Source organism: Rattus norvegicus, chromosome 3, assembly GCF_021556685.1.
Source record: "Rattus norvegicus strain SHRSP/BbbUtx chromosome 3, alternate assembly SHRSP_T2T, whole genome shotgun sequence".
Lineage (NCBI taxonomy): Eukaryota > Metazoa > Chordata > Mammalia > Rodentia > Muridae > Rattus > Rattus norvegicus.
In genome coordinates, this window is record NC_141536.1 from 15,105,971 (window position 1) to 15,124,588 (window position 18,618).

Consider the following 18,618-nt stretch of genomic DNA (forward strand, 5'->3'; position numbering starts at 1 on the left):
CAAACATTTCTCCAGCGCCGCCCTAAAGGCGAGCCTGTCTGACCTGTTTCAGAGTAGATCTGTCTGCCCCCTAGTGGGCAGAGTTCCGGTCCCTTTGCATCAAAGAAAGCTGCCCACTCTGTGTCTCCTTTGAAACACTGTCACGCTTAGAACCTAGACATTTGGAGCCAGTAGCTCAAGGCAGTGGTCCAAGACCTTGGGTTCTGGGGACAGCCCTGGTTCATAGCCAACATCTACTTCCTGTCTGTGTGAATTGGAGAGGAGCCACCTCCCGTGAAACGAAGCATACAGTGTCCCCAGCGCAGTGTCTGATATGTAAGGGACAATGCAGACTCACCGGTCACAGAGGCGTTAGTGACAGCCGTCACAGAGGCTAACAGCTGCCCCAGCAGTGGTCCTAACATGCTAAGGCACCACGCTGAACATTTCATGTGTCTGCTCCTCCTTCATCCAGTGTCCCCCAAACCTTGAACAAGAGCTGAGTAGCCCCTGGGGCCAGCTGCAAGTGAGGTTTGTGCTTGGTTACATTCTCAACCCTGAGGTCCCATTTCTCTTGCTCTCTCTTCAGGCCTATGAGCGGCAGATACCACCCCGGGCCGTCATCAACAGTGCTGGCTACAAGGTTCTCACCTCTCTCGACCAGTACCTGGAGCTTGTGGGGAATTCCCTACCAGGTAGAGGATCAGTGGTCTCCAGCCATACTGTCCTATGGAGGCCTAAGGATTGGCCAGGGAAGGGGGTGACCTGAGCCCATTGTTTGGGCCCCATTCTGCAGGGTAACCAGCAGGACTTAGGATGCCTACAGATCTCTTGAACAACCGGAGCCCTCAAAGGGAAGGCTCTAAAGGCCCGCAACGTGGAGTTTGCTCCAGGCTGTGTATAGACCCAGACGCATGTGTGCCTGGGGACAGATGATGGTAACCTTGCAATGCAGATGCCAAGGATTTCTTCCTGTTCCTCTCAGCCTGCTGAGGCTTCCAGAGTCTTACACAGTCCCCACCTGAGGTTAATGTGGCAGAAGGTGCTGGGTAGGAGTCCAGCTTCCTGGATTCCAGGACTGATTCTCTGTCCTTTTAAGCCCCTCCTCCCCTGATATCAGGTTCCTGAGCATCAATTGAACCCTGGCGCTGAGAGGGCCTGAGGGTCCCATGTGAGCTGCCGTGAGCAGCTAGCCAATCGCAGCCACCCAGAGCTGGACCATGCATAGCTGTTACTGCCCTATTACTGACCACAGTGGTGAGCCCAGGGCCTGTTATCTGGATCTAAACTATCTGAGAGAGCCAAGGAGATAGAGAAAAATTCCTTTGTATTTATTTTGTTTGCCCACATGCCTTCCTCCTTCCCTGGATATTTAAACCACCAGCTTGGCTTCTGCCATTGAAATTTGAAGAGAAACTCAAGACGGTAGTGAGCTAGAGGCCTGACTCGTCATAGTGTCTTATACACAAGCAAGGTGGATAAAACCTACTTCTAGCTCTAGGAAGAGACTCCACACCGATGCCAGGTTTCTCAGTTACTGTGGCTGGGCCATGGAGTCAAAGGAAGGCCAGCTGCTTCCTTGCTGATGCTGTGTCCCCAGGACAGGGCGGCCATCTCTAAGCCTGAGCCTAGACCTCAGCGGCAGCTGTTCATGTCTCTACAGGGACCACGTCGAAATCAGGCTCCACCCCCATCCTTAAGTGCCCAACGCAGTTCCCTCTCATCCTGTGGCATCCGTATGCCCGGCACTATTACTTCTGCATGATGACTGAAGCGGAACAGGACAAGTGGCAGGCGGTGCTTCAGGATTGCGTCCGACACTGCAACAACGGTGAGACGCCTGCAGGCGGCAGTGCTTGCTAATGTGCTGGATGGCGACACCTAGTGGTTGGCTGCGGAATGGCGGTCCTGCTCTAGGTTCTGCTCTCATTTCCCTGCTGAGGCTGTTTATCACTCTTAAGCTTCTTCCTTGATGAAATACTTCTGTGTTGCCAAGGTAACGTTGCAGAACTGTTCTCGGAGAGCTGTGCTTATTGATTCCGTGGACCCCAATCCCAAAATCATCTTGATTTTGCCAGGCTGGCCTCGAACTTACAGAGATCCACCTGCCTCTGCCTCTGCCTCCTGAGTGCTGGGATTAAAGGCATGTGCTCCACTGCCCGGATTTTGCCACTTTCTAGCAATTGGTGTTAGGAGACTATAGTAGGTATTAGTGTTGCTGCAGAAACAAAAATACCCCCTAAAAGTAACTTAAAGTAAGAAGAGGTTTATTTTGTCTTTCATTTCAGGGTGCGTGTAGTTCACTGTGTGTGCGTGGGGGTGAGGGGTGGCATGTACATGAGCCAGCTGCTCACACTGCATTTATAGTCAGAAAGCAGAGAGGGCTGGAGGCTGCCGTCCCCTCCTTTCTCCTCATTCAGTCTGGAAGCCCAGCCCATAGGGCGCCACCCATATTAGGGTGACTCCCACCTCAGCTAGCCTACTCTAGAAACTTCCTCACAGATGTGCCCAGAGGTTTGTTCCCACCGTGATTCTAACCCCTGTCACAATTGCAACCAGGGTTAACGTGCATAGAGACTGACTTCCCTCTTGGGTTCTAACTAAAACAGTGATGAGGGTCCCTTGTGTATTTGAGGGTACTGTAGCAGGAGTCTGCTTGTGCTTGGTCAAGATTTTTTTGACAGCTGGATATAATGGTTTCTGGAGGATCTCTGAGTTCCAGGCTAGCCTGGGCTATGTAGTGATTCTAGAATAGCCTGGGCTACACTGGGATCCTCTCACATTACACATCAAAATATTTCTAACAATGTAGTTTCCTTCTTTGCACGAGCTTATCTAGAAGGTTCCTCTCTCCTTCCCTCCTTTGTAAACTTCGGCTCTGACCTTTCAGCTCACTCATGTGTCTGCTATCATTTATGGCCTCTCTTCTGAGTTTATGAAAGGGGGACAGTGCATGCACCCTGCCCACATACAGCGAGCTGTGTGATGGAGACAGAGGGGCCACAGATGAGCTACCAGGATGGTGTCCTTTGTGCTGGGCACTGGGGGATATGCGGGGGGAGGTGCTTCCCTGCGTGGAGGGAGGAGGTGAAGGGGTAGGCTCCACTGATGGGCACGGGTGGGTAAGTGCTCCCCGTAAGAGGCTGTGGCTCCCATAAAGGGTGGCTGGGAATGGGGACAGTACTCTGTGTGTGTGTGTGAGTGTGTGTGGGGGGGATAAGAAGACAGGGAGACAGATGCAGTGGGGATGTGTGAAGTGAGGCCAGAGGGGGGCCCTCAGGCCAGGTCTAGAAGGGCCTTATATAGTCCTGAGGAATTAGAAAAGTTTAGGATGGTCCCCCAGTATGAGGTAGTGAGGGTCTTTCTGCCCCTGAAGAAGGAATAGTCCTGACCTGGTGATGTGGTCTCAGAGGCAGAGGGACGCCCAGAGCAGTTTCACCTTGCTCTCTCTCAGGCACAGCTCTACCTGGTAGTGAGGGAAGCGTGGGCACCTGGGCTGAACCCAGCTCACCCCACCTCTCTAGAGAGGCTTCCACCCTCTGGCATCTGTCGGATGGGAGGCAACCAGTTCTTCAGCCAGGCCAAGCCCTGCCACCTGGGCTGGGCCCTGCCCTGCTGCCCACAAAGAGCTCCTGTTCCCAGGTCCCTGTGGCTCTGGCTCAGGTTCTGGCTGCCTGGCCTGGGACACCCTCCTTTCTTGTTGGCCCATGAGTCCTCTGCAGGTTCTCAGGTCTTACTTGCTATGGCAGAGTAGGGGACCCCAGGCCAGGTAGGGGAAGAGCCAGGACAGACTGAGTAGGGAGGAGACACCGCTCAGTTCCCTAGAGGAATAATAGAGTAGGGACTGGGAAATGGAGGTGTGGGGAGGGATCAGCTGGTTCAGACAGACCTGTGAGCCTTCAGTCTGGCACACAGCAAGCTGGAAGGTTATGTGTGTGATGGACTGGACAGGACATACAAGAATGTGACAGAAAGCCCCACCCCCAGGCCAGCTCTCTTCCCCCCTGCAGAAACTGACAAGGCTGGTTCCAGCCTTAGGCTGGTCCTTCCCTCCACCCCAGGACTGTGAGAAAGTTCTCTGCTTCCTCCCCCGTTGAGGCTGGGCCTGGAATTCGTGGAGCCTGGAATTGCTCACTCCTGGCCCTGCCAGGAAGTGGGGGTGGATGGGGCGGGGAAAGGAGGCCAAGCTGGTTGGCTGCCAGCCTAGCTAGGGCCCCCTTCACACACTGCATTCCTGGAGTGGTGGGGGTGTCAGGAGGCAGCTGGGGCACTTACTCTGTCCTGGGCTTGGAGTCCATGTCCTGCTCTGTCCTTGGCTCTGCCTAGACTAAGGAGGTCCTGGGTTCCAGCCCCATTTAACTGTCCCCTAGCTGTATGTTCTCAAGTCAGTGGTTTTGCCCATCCTAGCCTCTTTTGTGACAGAGTCTTGATACTTAACCTGGGCTGGCCTTGAACTTGCTGTGCTTGCTGTGTTCCTCCGCCTTGACCCCCCAGTGCTGGCGTGATACACACCATGAGACTCACAGTACACATGGGGTTGGAACCTCAGGTTCTTTGAGACTGAGACCAGCCCCTCACCCCACCCTGCCCCCACTGACGTTTCAGCCCAGGCCGGGGTGGCTTACACAACAGAAATGTGCATTTCTTCTAGGTCAGGAGGTTAGAGAGGACCGGGTTGGTGTCTGTAACAGGCTCATTCCTCTGCCGAGCGCCTGGTTTTGTTTTTTTTGTTTTTGTTGTTTTGTTTTGTTTTGTTTTTTGAGACGGAGTCTTGCCCAGTCTGGTCTCAAACTCGTAGGCTTGGAGTGATCATTCTGCCTCAGATCTCTGCCAATTCAAGGCCAGGACTACATAGTGAGACTGCTTCCGATGAACAATCCTTCTTTCTGGGAGAGGTATGACGGCTCAGATCTGAGCAACAGAGTGAGTTCCAGTTCATTCCGGTCTAAGGCTGTCTCAAAAGCAAGTAAGTGAGTGGAGCACAGGGCAGACTCGGCGAGGAAAGCATTTCTTGTGTGAGCCTGAGGGCCTGGGTTTGGATCCCTGGCCCCCATATCAAAGTCTGGCATAGAAGTCAGGGGCTCGATGGCCAGCCAATCCAGCTGAAATGTACTCCAGGTTCAGTGAGAGACTCTGTCTCAAAACGGAAGGTGGAGGGGCCGAGACAGCTCCGAGGTTAAGAGCACAGACTGCCTTCCAGAGGACCTGGGTTTGCTTCCCAGCACCCACATGTGGCTCACATCCAGTTTCCTACTTCTTTTTCTGGACTCCTCAGGCACCTGGTACCTAGACATACGTGCAGGCAAAATGCTCATACACATTAAATTAAATTAAATTAATAAATAAAAAAGGGAGAGTGGTACACTTCACATTGACCTTTGGCCTCAACGTGGACATACATGGATGAATGAATGCACACACATGCACTCACATACATACATACATACACACATACACACACACGGACATGTACATATACATACATACACATACATACACATGCATACATACGCATACATACATATATGCACATGTATACCTACATAGACATATATACATACACACATAGACATATACATACATACACATACATACAGACATACACACATTCACATACATACACACATACATACGCACACACTAAAAAAAAAAATAAATTTTTGGGCTGGAGAGATGGCTCGGAGGTTAAGAACACTGGTTGTTCTTCCAGAGGTCCTGAGTTCAGCTCCCAGCAACCACATGGTGGCTCACAACCATCTGTAATGGGATCTGATGCTCTTTTCTGGTGTGTCTGAAGACAGCTACTCATACATAACATAAATAAGTCTTTAAAAAAATTTTCACCAGGAGGTGGTTAAGTATGCTTTTAATCCCAGCTCTCTGGAGGCAGAGGCAGAAACAGGTGGATCTCTGTGAGTTTGAGGCCAGCCTTGTCTACAGAGTGAGTTCCAGGACAGCCTAGGCTACGCAGAGAAACCCTGTCTTGAAAAACAAAACCAAGAACCAAAAAGTAAAATAAAATAAAACTTTCCATTTTTATAAAGATACCAGTTCAACTAGATGTGAGCTCAGCCTGACCTCTCAGTTGAGCTTTGGAAAGATGAGTTGTTCACGTTGCCAGGCGAACACAGTTGGACACCAGGCAGGCTCACAAGTGGCTGGTTGTGCAGAATGGGGAAGGTCCTCAGTTGGGAGCCTCCCTACTGTTGCCCCGCCCACCGTCCCGCCCACCACGCAGCTTTCCTCTCTGGGACACCTTACCCTGCAAGCTTGAAGGGCATCTTCCTTGCTATGCGCAGAATGGGAATTCCTAGCCCTCGGGAGAGGCTGAAATTTATATATTGCCGGATTTTCCAGACAGAACTCAGACTCCAGGAGAGTGTGTCCTTCTGAAAGCCTGGCGGGGGCTTCCTCTCAGGCCCACACTGGCTGCCCTGACCTGGGTACTACTTCTGCTGAAGCACCTCCGCTCTGCCCTGGCCTAGCCCTGTGGGTCCTGAAATGAAGGATTGGGTACTGTTGGCTCCGAGTGAGGCTCTGAGTCCGGTGGTAGAAAGCACTCTGGCTCTGACACGCAGTGATTCCTCGGGCGGGCGGCGGGCTGTGGGGAAGGGAGGGGCTCTTTACCGTGGGGTGACTCAGCCCGTTGTCACTGCAGTGGGCGCTGTGGTCTGTGATGCGTAAACTGTAGTTTCCCCTTCTTGGGTTCCGGGGATACCGTGGTCAGAGGCACGTGGCTAGGGTTAGTGCATAAACCATGTTTCTCTCCCTACCCAGATCTGGCCACTTCCCACCCTCGTTTCCTCTTGTTTTCCTAGCTAGTTCCACAAGTTGTTTATTAACTCACCCTCCCTGTGACACAGGCCACCGTCACCGCCGGTAGCAACAGCAATGCAGAAAAAACATTTTCCCCTACGTGTTAGCAATGGTCACGCTTCCATTTCACTCTCGCATCCTTTCCCAGCCCAGAAACTGAACTCAGGACCTTGTGTATGTTAGACAAACTGCACTGGGCTGTACCCAGCCCTTTGTTCAGTAAAGTTCTAGTGTCTGGACATATGGTACATAGACAAGCCAGACCCGGGGCCCGGGGTGCTGGGAGAAATGGCTCTTTAGCTTCTGATAGAAAGTGTCCTTCAGGGGCTGGGCCTGGTAAAGTGTTTGCCCTAGGTCCCATCTCTAAGACCTCAAAAAACTGAAACCACACAAAATATCATTCAAGGGCCCCTGGTGCCACCCTCTGGGCTTCCTGTGGCTCACCGTGTGCCCATTGGAGCTCAGAGAGGGCCCTAGAGCATGTTGGGGGCCAGGGTAGGGCCATTGTTCCATAAGGGGAAACTGAGGCTCTTTTGGGGTTCAGTGATGTAGAGCAAGGCCCAGAAAGCAGTCCATGGATCAGGTTCCGCCCCTGGCTACTTTCGCAAGTATAAGGCAAAGAGTGCTCTGGTGTTTGCAAGCTGGGATGCTAGGTCTAGCACTGGGACACAGGTTGTATGACCTATGCAACTGGAAGTATTCACCGTCCCTCACTCGACGGGAGGGCTGCAGCACACTAATGCAGCCAGATGTGGGGAGCAGGGCTAGGATGTGTGTCCCAGGTCTCCTAGAGCCATGTTGTGCAGTCTCTAGGGCTGGACAATTTCCCAGCTTGGCTGTTCCTTACTCTTGGCTGTTCTTCTGTGGGGTAGGTTAATGGCTGTGCTGGGTCAGGATGGTGCTATCCTAGAGGACGTAGGTGATTCGGAAGGGTAGAGGGGTGGCCAGAGTGTTGCAGGGTGAAGCACAGCTCTTTCCCGCTGTGTGTTGGTCTTGGTGGCTGGTTGGTCTTGATGGACAGTCCTTTGCTGATCCCTTTCTTTCCTCCCTCTCTCCCTCCTTCTGTCTTGGTTAGGGATCCCGGAGAACTCCAAGGTGGAGGGCCCAGCATTCACAGATGCCATCCGTATGTACCGCCAGTCGAAGGAGCAGTACGGCACCTGGGAAATGCTATGTGGGAACGAGGTGCAGGTAAGGTCACAGGGCTGCTTGAGGGGTCCTTGGGAGTCCCCCTGGGCCCTAAGGAGTAAGACTGCATCAGAAGTGGGGTTCTAGGGTACAGCAGGTTTTGGGAAAGAGAGGGCAAGAGCAGATTTGGGTAAATGGGAACCCCTGTTAATCTGTCCATTCACGTCCCTGGGTCCTGGAGGGCAGGACAGCTCTGAACAAGATGGCTACAGGCCCCTTCCTCAGGAGCTTTGCCTCCGGGTGACACTAACACCACAGGCAGATAAGTGTGACCCCTGCAGGGTGTGCTGGAACAGGGTGCAGCTCCACAGAGGTGTGGAGGACGCCCAGAGGAGGGTCCCAGAGTGGCTGGAGAGATTCAGAGAAACAAGCAGACGGATGGGTGCTAACCCTGCCCCTCTCCTGTCTCCTGGTCCTAGATCCTAAGCAACCTGGTGATGGAGGAGCTGGGCCCAGCGCTGAAGACAGAGCTTGGGCCACGGCTGAAGGGAAAGCCTCAGGAGCGGCAGCGACAGTGGATCCAGGTGGGTGAGCCTGGGACCCCCTGGGCAGGGACACGGGTGTTGACAGGGAACAGCCAGCACTCAGTCCTCAGCCTGGCGCCGACACCTCCATTGTACCCGTAGATCTCGGATGCTGTGTACCGCCTGGTATTTGAACAGGCCAAGGTGCACTTTGAGGAGGTGCTGTGTAAGCTGCAGTTGGCCCGGCCAGCCATGGAGGCAGTTATCCGTACAGACATGGACCAGATCATCACCTCCAAGGAGCATCTGGCCAGCAAGATCCGAGGTAGGCGGGTCAGAAGCCACTGGCAGATGTTTACACACGGCCCTCCAGGGGCAGGCCAGCTTCTCCGTAGTGCAATCCATCACCACCTGCCTGCTATTCTACTAAATGATCAGAATCAAATCCATGACCCTTCGACTCCTGCAGATTCTTCTCTAAGTTTTATTTTTCTATGAGATTCGAATCTGTCAGTGCTGGGGATCGAACCTAGGGCTTCACCCACGCTCATCCACACTTGATGAGCACTCTGTCAGTGAGCTGCAGCTCTAGTCTCTTTTTTGCTGTTTGAGACAAAGTCTTACACATTACCTAGGCTAGAGTTGAATTTGTAATCCTCCTGCCTCAGCCTCCGGAGTTCCAAGAATGACATGCTTTTGACACTAGGCTCAGGTTTTGAATGTGGAGATTTTTGTCTTTGAGGTTCAAACCTCTGTCCGTCCTTGGTCAACTCAGGTGTGATGACGCGTCACCCTGGTGGACAGTCATGTCACCTTGGGATTACCTAGCTTTTCTGGGTGGCATACGCACACACCTTTCATTATCCACGTTGTGTTTCTTTGACACTGTGCTAGCAGGTGGTGGCTTCCTGAGGGTGGCTGTGGGTCATCCACATTCACTGGGAGCTTAGCGGGATACTGAGAGTTGATGTTTATTGTGTGTGGTAAGCATTGTCTGGGCAGAAGTGGGGTAGCCTTCAGAATACCCTCTGGGTAAAAAGTGCTGGAGTTGGAATGTTCTGAAGAACTGGCTGGAAAGAGCCAGGCCACCCTGCTCCAGGGCAGGCTCAGCTTCCACAGAGCTCACCTGTGTCACAAATCACTTCCTTTCCTCTCCCCCTCTCCCCCACCAGGCCGGCCTCAAACTTATATAGCTCTAAATATGTACATAGCAGAGTTTGGCCTTAAACTTCTAATTCTCCTGCTTCCACCTCTGGAGTGTTAGGATGGCAGTTGTATCTTTTCTGCTTTGATCTGTTGTCTTTATAGATCCCTCTCTGAGGTCGGTGAGCTAGTTCACGTCCCCAGCACCTATAACGGCAGCTTCCCTGGCATCCATGGGCTGGGTGGACAGGATGGGGTGGAGTGTGTCCCAGGCACCGCGCACCAGCAAAGTCCTCTCCCTCCCCATACAGCCTTCATCCTCCCCAAGGCAGAGGTGTGCGTGAGGAACCATGTCCAGCCCTACATCCCATCCATCCTAGAGGCTCTGATGGTGCCCACCAGCCAGGGCTTCACCGAGGTGCGGGACGTCTTCTTCAAAGAGGTCACAGACATGAATCTGAATGTCATCAACGAGGGTGGCATCGACAAGCTGGGCGAGGTGAGACCTGGGCTCGGGTCTGGTGTACCCCAGCACCTGCTGTGTGTCTCAGGGTGAGCTGCCCTTTCTCAGCATCCACAGAGACCATAGGCAGAAGCCACAGGGCAGAGCTCTCCAGGCTAACAGGGGCCTGGTGCCTAAAGGAAAGAGTGGGTCTTTTTACTCTGCACCATTAGTCTTTATGGAGTGAGATGGCTATTAAAGTAGGAAATGACTTCCACAGAGAAGGAGTGCAGGAAGGAGACGGCGGGCAAGCTTCAGGTGTGGGCTGCATCCTTTTTTTTTTTTTTTTTTTTTTTTTTGGTTCTTTTTTTCGGAGCTGGGGACCGAACCCAGGGCCTTGCGCTTTCTAGGCAAGCGCTCTACCACTGAGCTAAATCCCCAACCCCGGGCTGCATCCTTTACAAGTCACACACCCCACAAGAGCACAGTGTGTCTGTCCAAAGATCCTTTTGACCCAGCTCTCGGGGTCAGTGTCTTTCTTAATTTCTTTCTTTTTTTAAAAAATTATTTATTTATGTATGCAAGTACACTGTTGCTGTCTTCAGACACTCCAGAAGAGGGCATCGGATCTAGTTACACATGGTTGTGAGCCACCATGTGGTTGCTGGGATTTGAACTTTCTATAGTCCTTCGTTGGCTGCCTGTGCCTAGAGTCTGTCCTGAACCTTAGCCGCCTCCTTCAGACTTCAAGTTCGGAAGTCCCGGGCAATAATAATCAGAATTTGAGAACACAGAAGGACCTTAAAAACCCTAAAGAGATGTCTATTGATTTGGGGCCTAAGAGAGTGAGGGGTCTTTGCAAGGCCACTAGCACCCAGAGGGGAGGAGAGCTGTCTTCCAGTGCCTGGCCTCAATGCCTTCAGGTTCCTGCTCCCTTCTTTCTTGGGCCCTCTTTGGCTTTCTCTAATGTGGGTATGTGGTGGCCGTGTACTCACCCATGTGGCCCTGCTCCCTGCAGTACATGGAGAAGCTGTCCCAACTGGCGTACCACCCCCTGAAGATGCAGAGCTGCTACGAGAAGATGGAGCCGCTGCGGCTCGATGGGCTGCAGCAGCGCTTTGACGTGTCTAGCACTTCTGTGTTCAAGCAGCGAGCCCAGATCCACATGCGAGAGGTGTGCACCCTGAGCCTGCACCCTGCTGGCTTCCTTCCATGCCGCCCCACCCCCACACCCCCAGCCCCCCTCCCCCGGCACCAGGAGACCTCCCTCCCCATGCTTCTCAGAACACCTGTGTCTCTCACTTACCTGGCTGCCTGTTAGGTCTCCTTAGGACCTGCCCCTTCCCCCTAGTCTCTTCCTGGGATTTCTGCACTCAGGCATTCACCTGCACCTAGATACCCAGACAGCATGCAAGCTACAGACCGCCCCCGGCTCCTCGGTGACAGGCCTAGGATGGGGGGACTGGCTGAGGGTGCAGGAAGGGACCATGGCCACTCCGGAAGGGTCTCATGAACTCTGCTGTATGCCTTGTAGCAAATGGACAATGCTGTGTACACCTTCGAAACCCTCCTGCACCAAGAGCTGGGGAAGGGACCCACCAAGGAGGAGCTGTGCAAGTCCATCCAGCGGATTCTGGAGCGGGTGCTGAAGGTGAGCCAGACGCCATGGGGCTGGAGTCTGCAGGGCCAGCCAAGCCCAGAGCTGACTGGCCAGCCGCCATCCCCAGGAAGCACTGGTGCTTAGGGTGCACATGGGTGCTCTGGGCTTGGATCTGACCTGCCTGTGAGCTGAGCCCCTGACCCAGGGTCCCTCCTGCACCCACCCCTCCCTGCAGAAATACGACTATGACAGCAGTTCTGTGCGCAAGAGATTCTTCCGAGAGGCGCTGCTGCAGATCACCATTCCCTTCCTGCTCAAAAAGCTGGCCCCCACCTGCAAGTCGGTGAGTCCCCGCCTTGCCGTAGCCCCTCAGGGAGCGGCCATCTGTACAGCCTCTGACCCTTCTCTACCCGCTTCCCCGGCAGGAGCTGCCACGCTTCCAGGAGCTGATCTTTGAAGACTTTGCCAGGTTCATCCTGGTGGAGAACACATACGAGGAGGTGGTGCTGCAGACGGTCATGAAGGACATCCTGCAGGGTGAGCAGGGGGCAGGGGCAGCCCGGGAGAGACATAGGCGGCCCCAGCTAAAGGTGCACAGAGAGGCCGAGACTCCAGGAGGAGGCCGCAGCCAGGCACTGGCTTCTCTGTGCCTTAAGTTTCCTCTCTGGTTCCTGGCTTTGCTGAGAGTGATCAGTGAGGGACGTAGTGGCTGCCGGCTTGGTTTCCAGGCTTGAGTTATAGTTTTGTGGCAGGGAGACCAGGGTCCAGGCATAGATCACACTGGGGGGTGAGAAAGGGCCCGGGAGGATGTCAGGTTTGCTATGACGGTCCATGCTGAGTGCTGTCTCTCTTGGGGTCTTGCAGCTGTGAAGGAGGCGGCAGTGCAGCGCAAACATAACCTCTACCGGGACAGCGTGGTTCTGCATAACAGCGACCCCAATCTACACCTGCTGGCTGAGGGTGCACCCATTGACTGGGGCGAACAGTATGGTGACGGCGGTGACGGCAGTGACAGTGGTGGCAGCCCCTGCCCCTCCGAAGCAGCCACCCTCACAGAAAAGCGCAGGCGTGCCAAGCAGGTGGTGTCCGTGGTCCAGGACGAGGAGTCAGGGCTGCCCTTTGAGGCTGGCTCTGAACCGCCATCACCTGCATCCCCGGACAATGTCACTGAGCTCCGAGGCCTGTTGGCCCAGGATCTGCAGGCTGAAAGTTCTCCACCAGCCAGCCCCCTCCTCAATGGGGCCCCGGTCCAAGAGAGCCCCCAGCCCATGACAGTCCTAGAGGCTTCGCCACCAGCCTCACCCCTCCGGCACCTCCCACCTGGAAAAGCTGTGGACCTTGAGCCCCCTAAACCCAGTGATCAAGAGACCGGGGAGAAAGTGTCTAGCCCTGGTAGCCGTCCCCCCATCCATACCACCACCGAGGACAGCGCAGGAGTGCAGACGGAGTTCTAGGCATGGCCTCCCAGCTTCTGTTGGACTCTGCACTGGGGCGCTTCTCCTTGGGCACCGCAGCCTCATCTCTGGGGAGGGGTACTCCAGTCTGTGCCTTGTGGAGAAGGTAGCTGGGGTGGTGTGGCACCTCCAGGGGTCTGGCCTATCCAAGTCACTTTATGGGGTTTAGTACACCTGTTACTGCCTCGTTTTCTGTGGGCTGGTCTCCGATGCTAGGTCTGGTTTTGAGGGTTTCCTCTTTGTGCAAGGGGCTGGGGAGCCCCTCCATCCTGCCCTCACGCTGTTACCTGTTTCCCTCCCGGTGGTTCTTGACGGAGGTAGATGAAAGCATTGGTGCAACTCATGTCTAGGAAGCTGGAAAGCTGTCATCTCACTCTGGGGCCCCTTGCCTAAGTGGCAAGGAAGAGGCGGAGGCCTGGCCTCTGTCCTGCCCACTCCCTGCAGGTCCCAAGGTTAGACAGACACTAGAGTGCTCACTGGCCACACTTTGCGGGTTACTGGTGCGGGAGGGCGGGGCTTAGGGGTCTGGTAGGGGAGCGATGGAATGAGAAAGGCCCAGAATGTGTTAAGTCTGTGCAGGGGAAGTGTCCTGAGGGGAGGGTCTTTGGGAGGGTCGAAGGCCAGGATGGCAAAGTGAAGGTAGCTGAGGTTGCAGTCTTGGGTGCCCACTGCTGTGCATCTGTCTGGTTATCTACCCCTACTTTGGGCTGACAACTGCAGGGTTGGGTGTAGGCTGTCTCACTGCATGCCGGGAAGCTGGAGAAGCTCCACGGGAACATTGAGGGCCATGGCTTTGAGACACTGCAGAGCATCCTTGGTCTCTGTAACCCACGTCACCTAACCCTGACAATTCCAGACCCTTCTTCCATTGTCCTTGTGAACCATTTGGGCTTATCTTTCCCTCTTAGTCGCAAGGGTCAAACCAAGGGTCAGTCAAGTAGATGACTGTCACCTTGGGCCTCCCCAGACTCTGCTGCCGGGGTTGGGAGACCAAAGTAGAAACTGCCACTACAAGGCCCCAGGATGAGGTCTCTGTTCTGTGGACCTGCTCCCCAGATACAGGCCTCAGACCCATAGGACGTGGCCGGTGCTCAGGGACACCCAGTCCCCGGCCCTCACTCCATCGAGTACTGACTTCTTTCTCTAGTGCCTTGGGGGTCTCCATCCTTCCAGTTATGGTATGAAGAATCTATGCAAACTGTATAAGCTTCTGCTCACCAATAAACGCTTTATTTAAAGCTCATTTTCTTATGTGCTGCTGGGGTGGGGGAGAGCTGGGCCTAGGGTATCTAGGGATCCATTTACCTCAGCTCTCTTGGGCTCATCATATGAGCTGCCAGGTCCCTGATCTGCGTACCTGCACGTGTGTGTACAGGTACAGATTTGCATGTGCATGCAGAAGCCAAAGGATCCAGGCCATTCCGCCTTGTGGTTTGAGAGGTCGCATTAGCCTGGAACTCACTAATTCGGATTGTCTGGCTGTCTGGTGAGGGCCAGGGTCTGACTTCAGCCTCCTCAGTGCTGTGACTGCACACTGGCCTGGCCCTGTGAGTTCTGGGGATGCAGACTTCCAAATGCCAACCACTTTACTGAGGTCTCTTTCTCTAACCCGTTCTCACACTGTCCTAGAGGAGGAAACTGAGGCTCAGAGAGGAGGGGAGAGACCACAGCTTTTGGGTGACAGCCTCCTAATGGCTGATCAACTCCAGTGTCCACCATGAGGGTGGGTTCCCGGTCCATGCTAGGTGCCAATGGCTAGTCCCCGCCCCCCCCCCCAGCCTGTCAAGTGGTAGTCATTGCTGAGCTCATGCCTTAGGCCATACACTCTACTGGGAGGGGCAGAAGGGTCTCATGTCACAGGGACTCCTGTACAGCTGGTGAGGGCGGACGCCCACCTGAGCGTTAACATGCCTTCCGGGTGCTGTGGCAGCCCTCACCTAGGATAAGCACTGCAGGGAACACAACCTGCCCCATCCCCTGAGTGCAGGCTGCTTCCCAGTACTGAAGCCCGTCCCTGGCTCTGCTCCCCATGCTCTCTGTTTAAGAGGGCACTGCCTAACTCTCCACTGGGCAATGTCTCACTGCCTTACCTTTACCCAGGCACAGCAGCTCTGGCCCTTTTCCCCAGAGCTCGCCTGGACTCTGCCTACTCCTACCTCCCCCAAGTTCCCACGGACCCAGGGGTGACTCTGGGAGGGAGTCGGACTTACTGGTACTCCTGTTTTGAATCAACCTGCCTATGCGGTGCAGATATGGGAGGGCGGGTGTTCAGCATGAAGCAAAGGAGGGCCGAGGAGTCTTGCACAGCCCACTTCTTCCCAGAGACATTGCCCCACCTAAGGACAGGACGGCTGATGCATTCCATAGATAGGGACACCTCCAGGAGGGGCAGACAGCTGGCTGCAGCACTGAGGCTTGCTTGCCTAGTATCATGGATTCCTGAGTCCTGCAGGGCCACCTCCATACCCTGGATCTTGATCCTGTGCCACAAGGTTCCACCACCAGCAGATCTGCCCTGTTTCTTGTTCACTATTCGGAATAGCTATGCCTCAGGCCAGGGGCATCGGACCTGCCTGCTTAGTGCTCAGAGCAGGGGGTGTCGGGGTGGCGGGTGGTGGCTTGGCCTATGGCAGTCTTGCCCTAGTCTGGGGAATGTGGGGAATGGAAGTCCAGCAGAGGTGGAGATGGTGCTGAGGAAGGGCCAGGCTGGTGGGTGGCTGTGCGTTCAGCTGCTGTGGTAGATCCGGAGGCGCTGGGAGATCTCCTGGCGGCACAGTGGGCAGGTGCGCAGCGGCTGGCAGCACTGCTGGCAGCAGCAGACATGGCCGCAGGTGAGGAAGACCATCTGGGCCTGCGGAGAGAGCAACCATGGCTGCTCAGCTTTGGGGCCATGACCACATCACAGCCCCAGCGGGTGTGAAAACCCAGTCAGGCCTGTTGGCAGTTTTGTACCTGTTTCTCTACGGATCACAACAGCAGTCAAACATCTACAATCCAAATGCTCTTTCCTCAGTCCCTGCTAGGCCAAGTGCCTGCTACTAGGCCAAGAGCTGCCTCTACTCCCGGTTCTGGGATGCCAGGTGTGTACCGCTCCTGGCTCTCCACTGATTTGTAACTATTTTGTGTTCACACTTGCCCAAGTCTGATGCCTGGCCTAAAATGACTTCAGCCTTACAGGTCACTAGCCTTGTGTGTGTTCCCTGACTCTGCCTTAGCACAACCCCTCAGTATATATAATGTCCTGAGACGTCTCCAACTGCTTCAAAGTCATCTATCATATCAAGAAATGGGGGCTGGAGAGATGGCTCAGCGGTTAAGAGCACTGGCTGCTCTTCCAGAGGTCCTGAGTTCAATTCCAGGCAACCACATGGTGGCTCACAACCATTTATAGGGGAATCTGATGCCCTCTTCAGGCAGGTGGATGCATATGCAGCAGAGCACTCATACATTAAATAAATAAAATATAAAAATAGATTACAAAAAAAAAAAAAAGAGAGAGAGAGAGAGAGAAATTGGGAGTCCCTTTCAAAGCCTGAGGATAGGAATTTGGTTAGAGTTCTAACCACTGTGCCCTCCAGCACCCCAGGCTTCTGAAGGTCAGAGAGCCATGGAGCCAGGCAGCCTTATTTACCAATGTGCATGTTCTATTCAAGAAGTGTAGAGAGGGTGTCGACCCCCTTAGATTGTGAGCCACCTGACTTGGGTGCAGGGAACCGACCTGGGTTCCTGGAAAAGCAGCAGACACGAGCCATCCCCCCAGCCAGGGAGACAGGGTCTTGCTACACAGCCCTCAGACTCACAGGGCTCCTGCCCTTTTCACGTCTCATGAACTACGATTGCAGGCCTGTGCCACTGTGCCAGCCCTGGCTACACTGAGGTCTGATCCCTCAGTGGAGGTGAAGGAGGATCTGTGCTTTAAGCACTGGAATGTTGACTTTTTGCAATAAGTGTTAATTTTGCAACAATCTTAGAAAGGCCTGGTTAGGAGAACCATCTTCTTGCTGAGTCATGATGGGGAAATCTTCCCTAATATAGTTAATAAGCTGAGGGAAAATCCTTCCTCTGGGGGAAAATAGATTCTAGACAATGTTAGCATTGCGCATATCGGGTCATGGGACTCGGGTCATTTTGGTGTCCCATGTTTTGGGATCTGTAGCGTCTCCCCACACTTACCTCACGTTCCAGGCACACAACACACTCTGAGGTCGGCACGTCCAGTTCAGCTGGCGGGGCAGATGGTCTCACGGACTCAGGAAGCTCCTGAGGGGCTGTGGGGGGCTCAGAGACACCAAAGACCTCATTCTTGGGTGGTTTCAACTCTGAGGAAATCAGAGGAGCAGGCTAAGCCAGGGGGTCATCCCCAGATGATCCCAATCCTGGCTTGTGGGAGTGATCTGAGGGGGGGCAAAGGAGGGGGTGGCTCCAGTCCAAGAGCAGGGGAAAGCTCTTCCTCTCGGCCCCAGTCATTCCTCGTGTCCATCTGTGAGATGCGAGTGAATTCTCTACCCAGCTACTGTACACTCAGCTTGAGGACATTGTGTGCTTAGGGCCATATCGCCACCTAGTGGTGGAGCTGCAGAAGAGGACCAGTGTCTAGTGGCTGAGCTTCTCTACCAGGCTTCCCAGGAAACAGAATGGGTCCACCAGGTGATGGCACAAGGGGATGCCCCAAGGCTGCCTCCTTAGTCCGAAGTCCTCTCCCCAGCACAGCCCACTCTGTGCCTATAGCTCTGCCCTGGAGTCAGCGGCCCCTAGGCTGCCAACTGCAGCCCGATATAGCTGGGCCTCCAAACAGCTCGGGGAAGAGCCTAGCATAAGTACCTGGTTGGACCCTGGCCACATCCAGCAGGTCCCGGGCTCTTCGCAGGATTTCATGTTGCAGGCCTGCTTCTGAGACACCCACCTGTGGCCAGACAGGACAAGTAGACCAAGGGCTGAGGGAAGGGAGTCAGCTTTCCTGCACTGAGCTGCTGCACTGCCCGAGCCCATAGGACTGCCTCGGCCTCCACCTCTGGCACCTTCAGTGGAGACAGTGAAGCCAGGGCCTTGTGGTATGAGGTAAGGCAGAACCATAGCCCCGTAGGTTCTCACTCAGGCCTGGTGCGACAATCGTTGTGGCAGAAGGGAGAACTGAGCCCCCAAAGGAGGTCTGTGACACATGTGCTACTGAAAGCTTCAGAGGGCAGAGACCGCCCAGATAGTGTCACCTGCACTGAGGCTGCTCTGCATCGGGCCCCACGGTCACTGTGCTTGGTGAACTTAGGAAGGACAGAGCTCCTGAAGCTACAGTGCTGAGAAGCGGCGGTGTCTGAGCCTTACACCCCCACAGCCCAGAGCCCAGAGTGCACAGCCTACAGCTGAAGGTCATGGAGTATTTCTCAGTATGGGCCCTGCATCTGTCCCGGGTGAGGCAGGACAGCAGAATGGATGAGAGCAGGGACCCTGGGACGAGACCGCATGTGCGTATCCCAGGGAGGTGTTGACGACCGTCAGCATTGTTTTATTTTAAAGAGAAGTGGGTTAATTCCATGA

General features: G+C 54.4%; 2 protein-coding genes across 9 annotated transcripts in view; one reads left to right on the forward strand and one right to left on the reverse strand.

Annotated features, from left to right (window-relative positions):
* Positions 1-14,329, forward strand: part of Niban2 (niban apoptosis regulator 2) — a 49,724-nt gene extending 35,395 nt beyond the window's left edge. The window contains exons 4-15 of one of the 2 annotated variants that reach the window (XR_015683155.1): positions 569-674; positions 1,643-1,810; positions 7,871-7,986; positions 8,403-8,507; positions 8,610-8,772; positions 9,902-10,089; positions 11,051-11,206; positions 11,567-11,683; positions 11,868-11,975; positions 12,058-12,169; positions 12,497-13,807; positions 13,943-14,329. Coding sequence is in view for 1 of the 2 variants with exons in the window: in NM_001109885.1 (NP_001103355.1) it covers positions 569-674; positions 1,643-1,810; positions 7,871-7,986; positions 8,403-8,507; positions 8,610-8,772; positions 9,902-10,089; positions 11,051-11,206; positions 11,567-11,683; positions 11,868-11,975; positions 12,058-12,169; positions 12,497-13,086 (1,929 nt within the window). In the remaining variant the exon portion in view is untranslated. 2 annotated transcript variants of the gene reach the window in all.
* Positions 14,290-18,618, reverse strand: part of Lrsam1 (leucine rich repeat and sterile alpha motif containing 1) — a 39,460-nt gene continuing 35,131 nt past the window's right edge. For all 7 annotated transcript variants that reach the window (NM_001434261.1, NM_001434259.1, NM_001434260.1 and 4 more), the window contains 3 exon segments: positions 14,290-15,937; positions 17,260-17,405; positions 17,908-17,989. In NM_001434261.1, coding sequence (NP_001421190.1) covers positions 15,812-15,937; positions 17,260-17,405; positions 17,908-17,989 — 354 coding nt within the window. In that variant the 3' untranslated portion in view covers positions 14,290-15,811.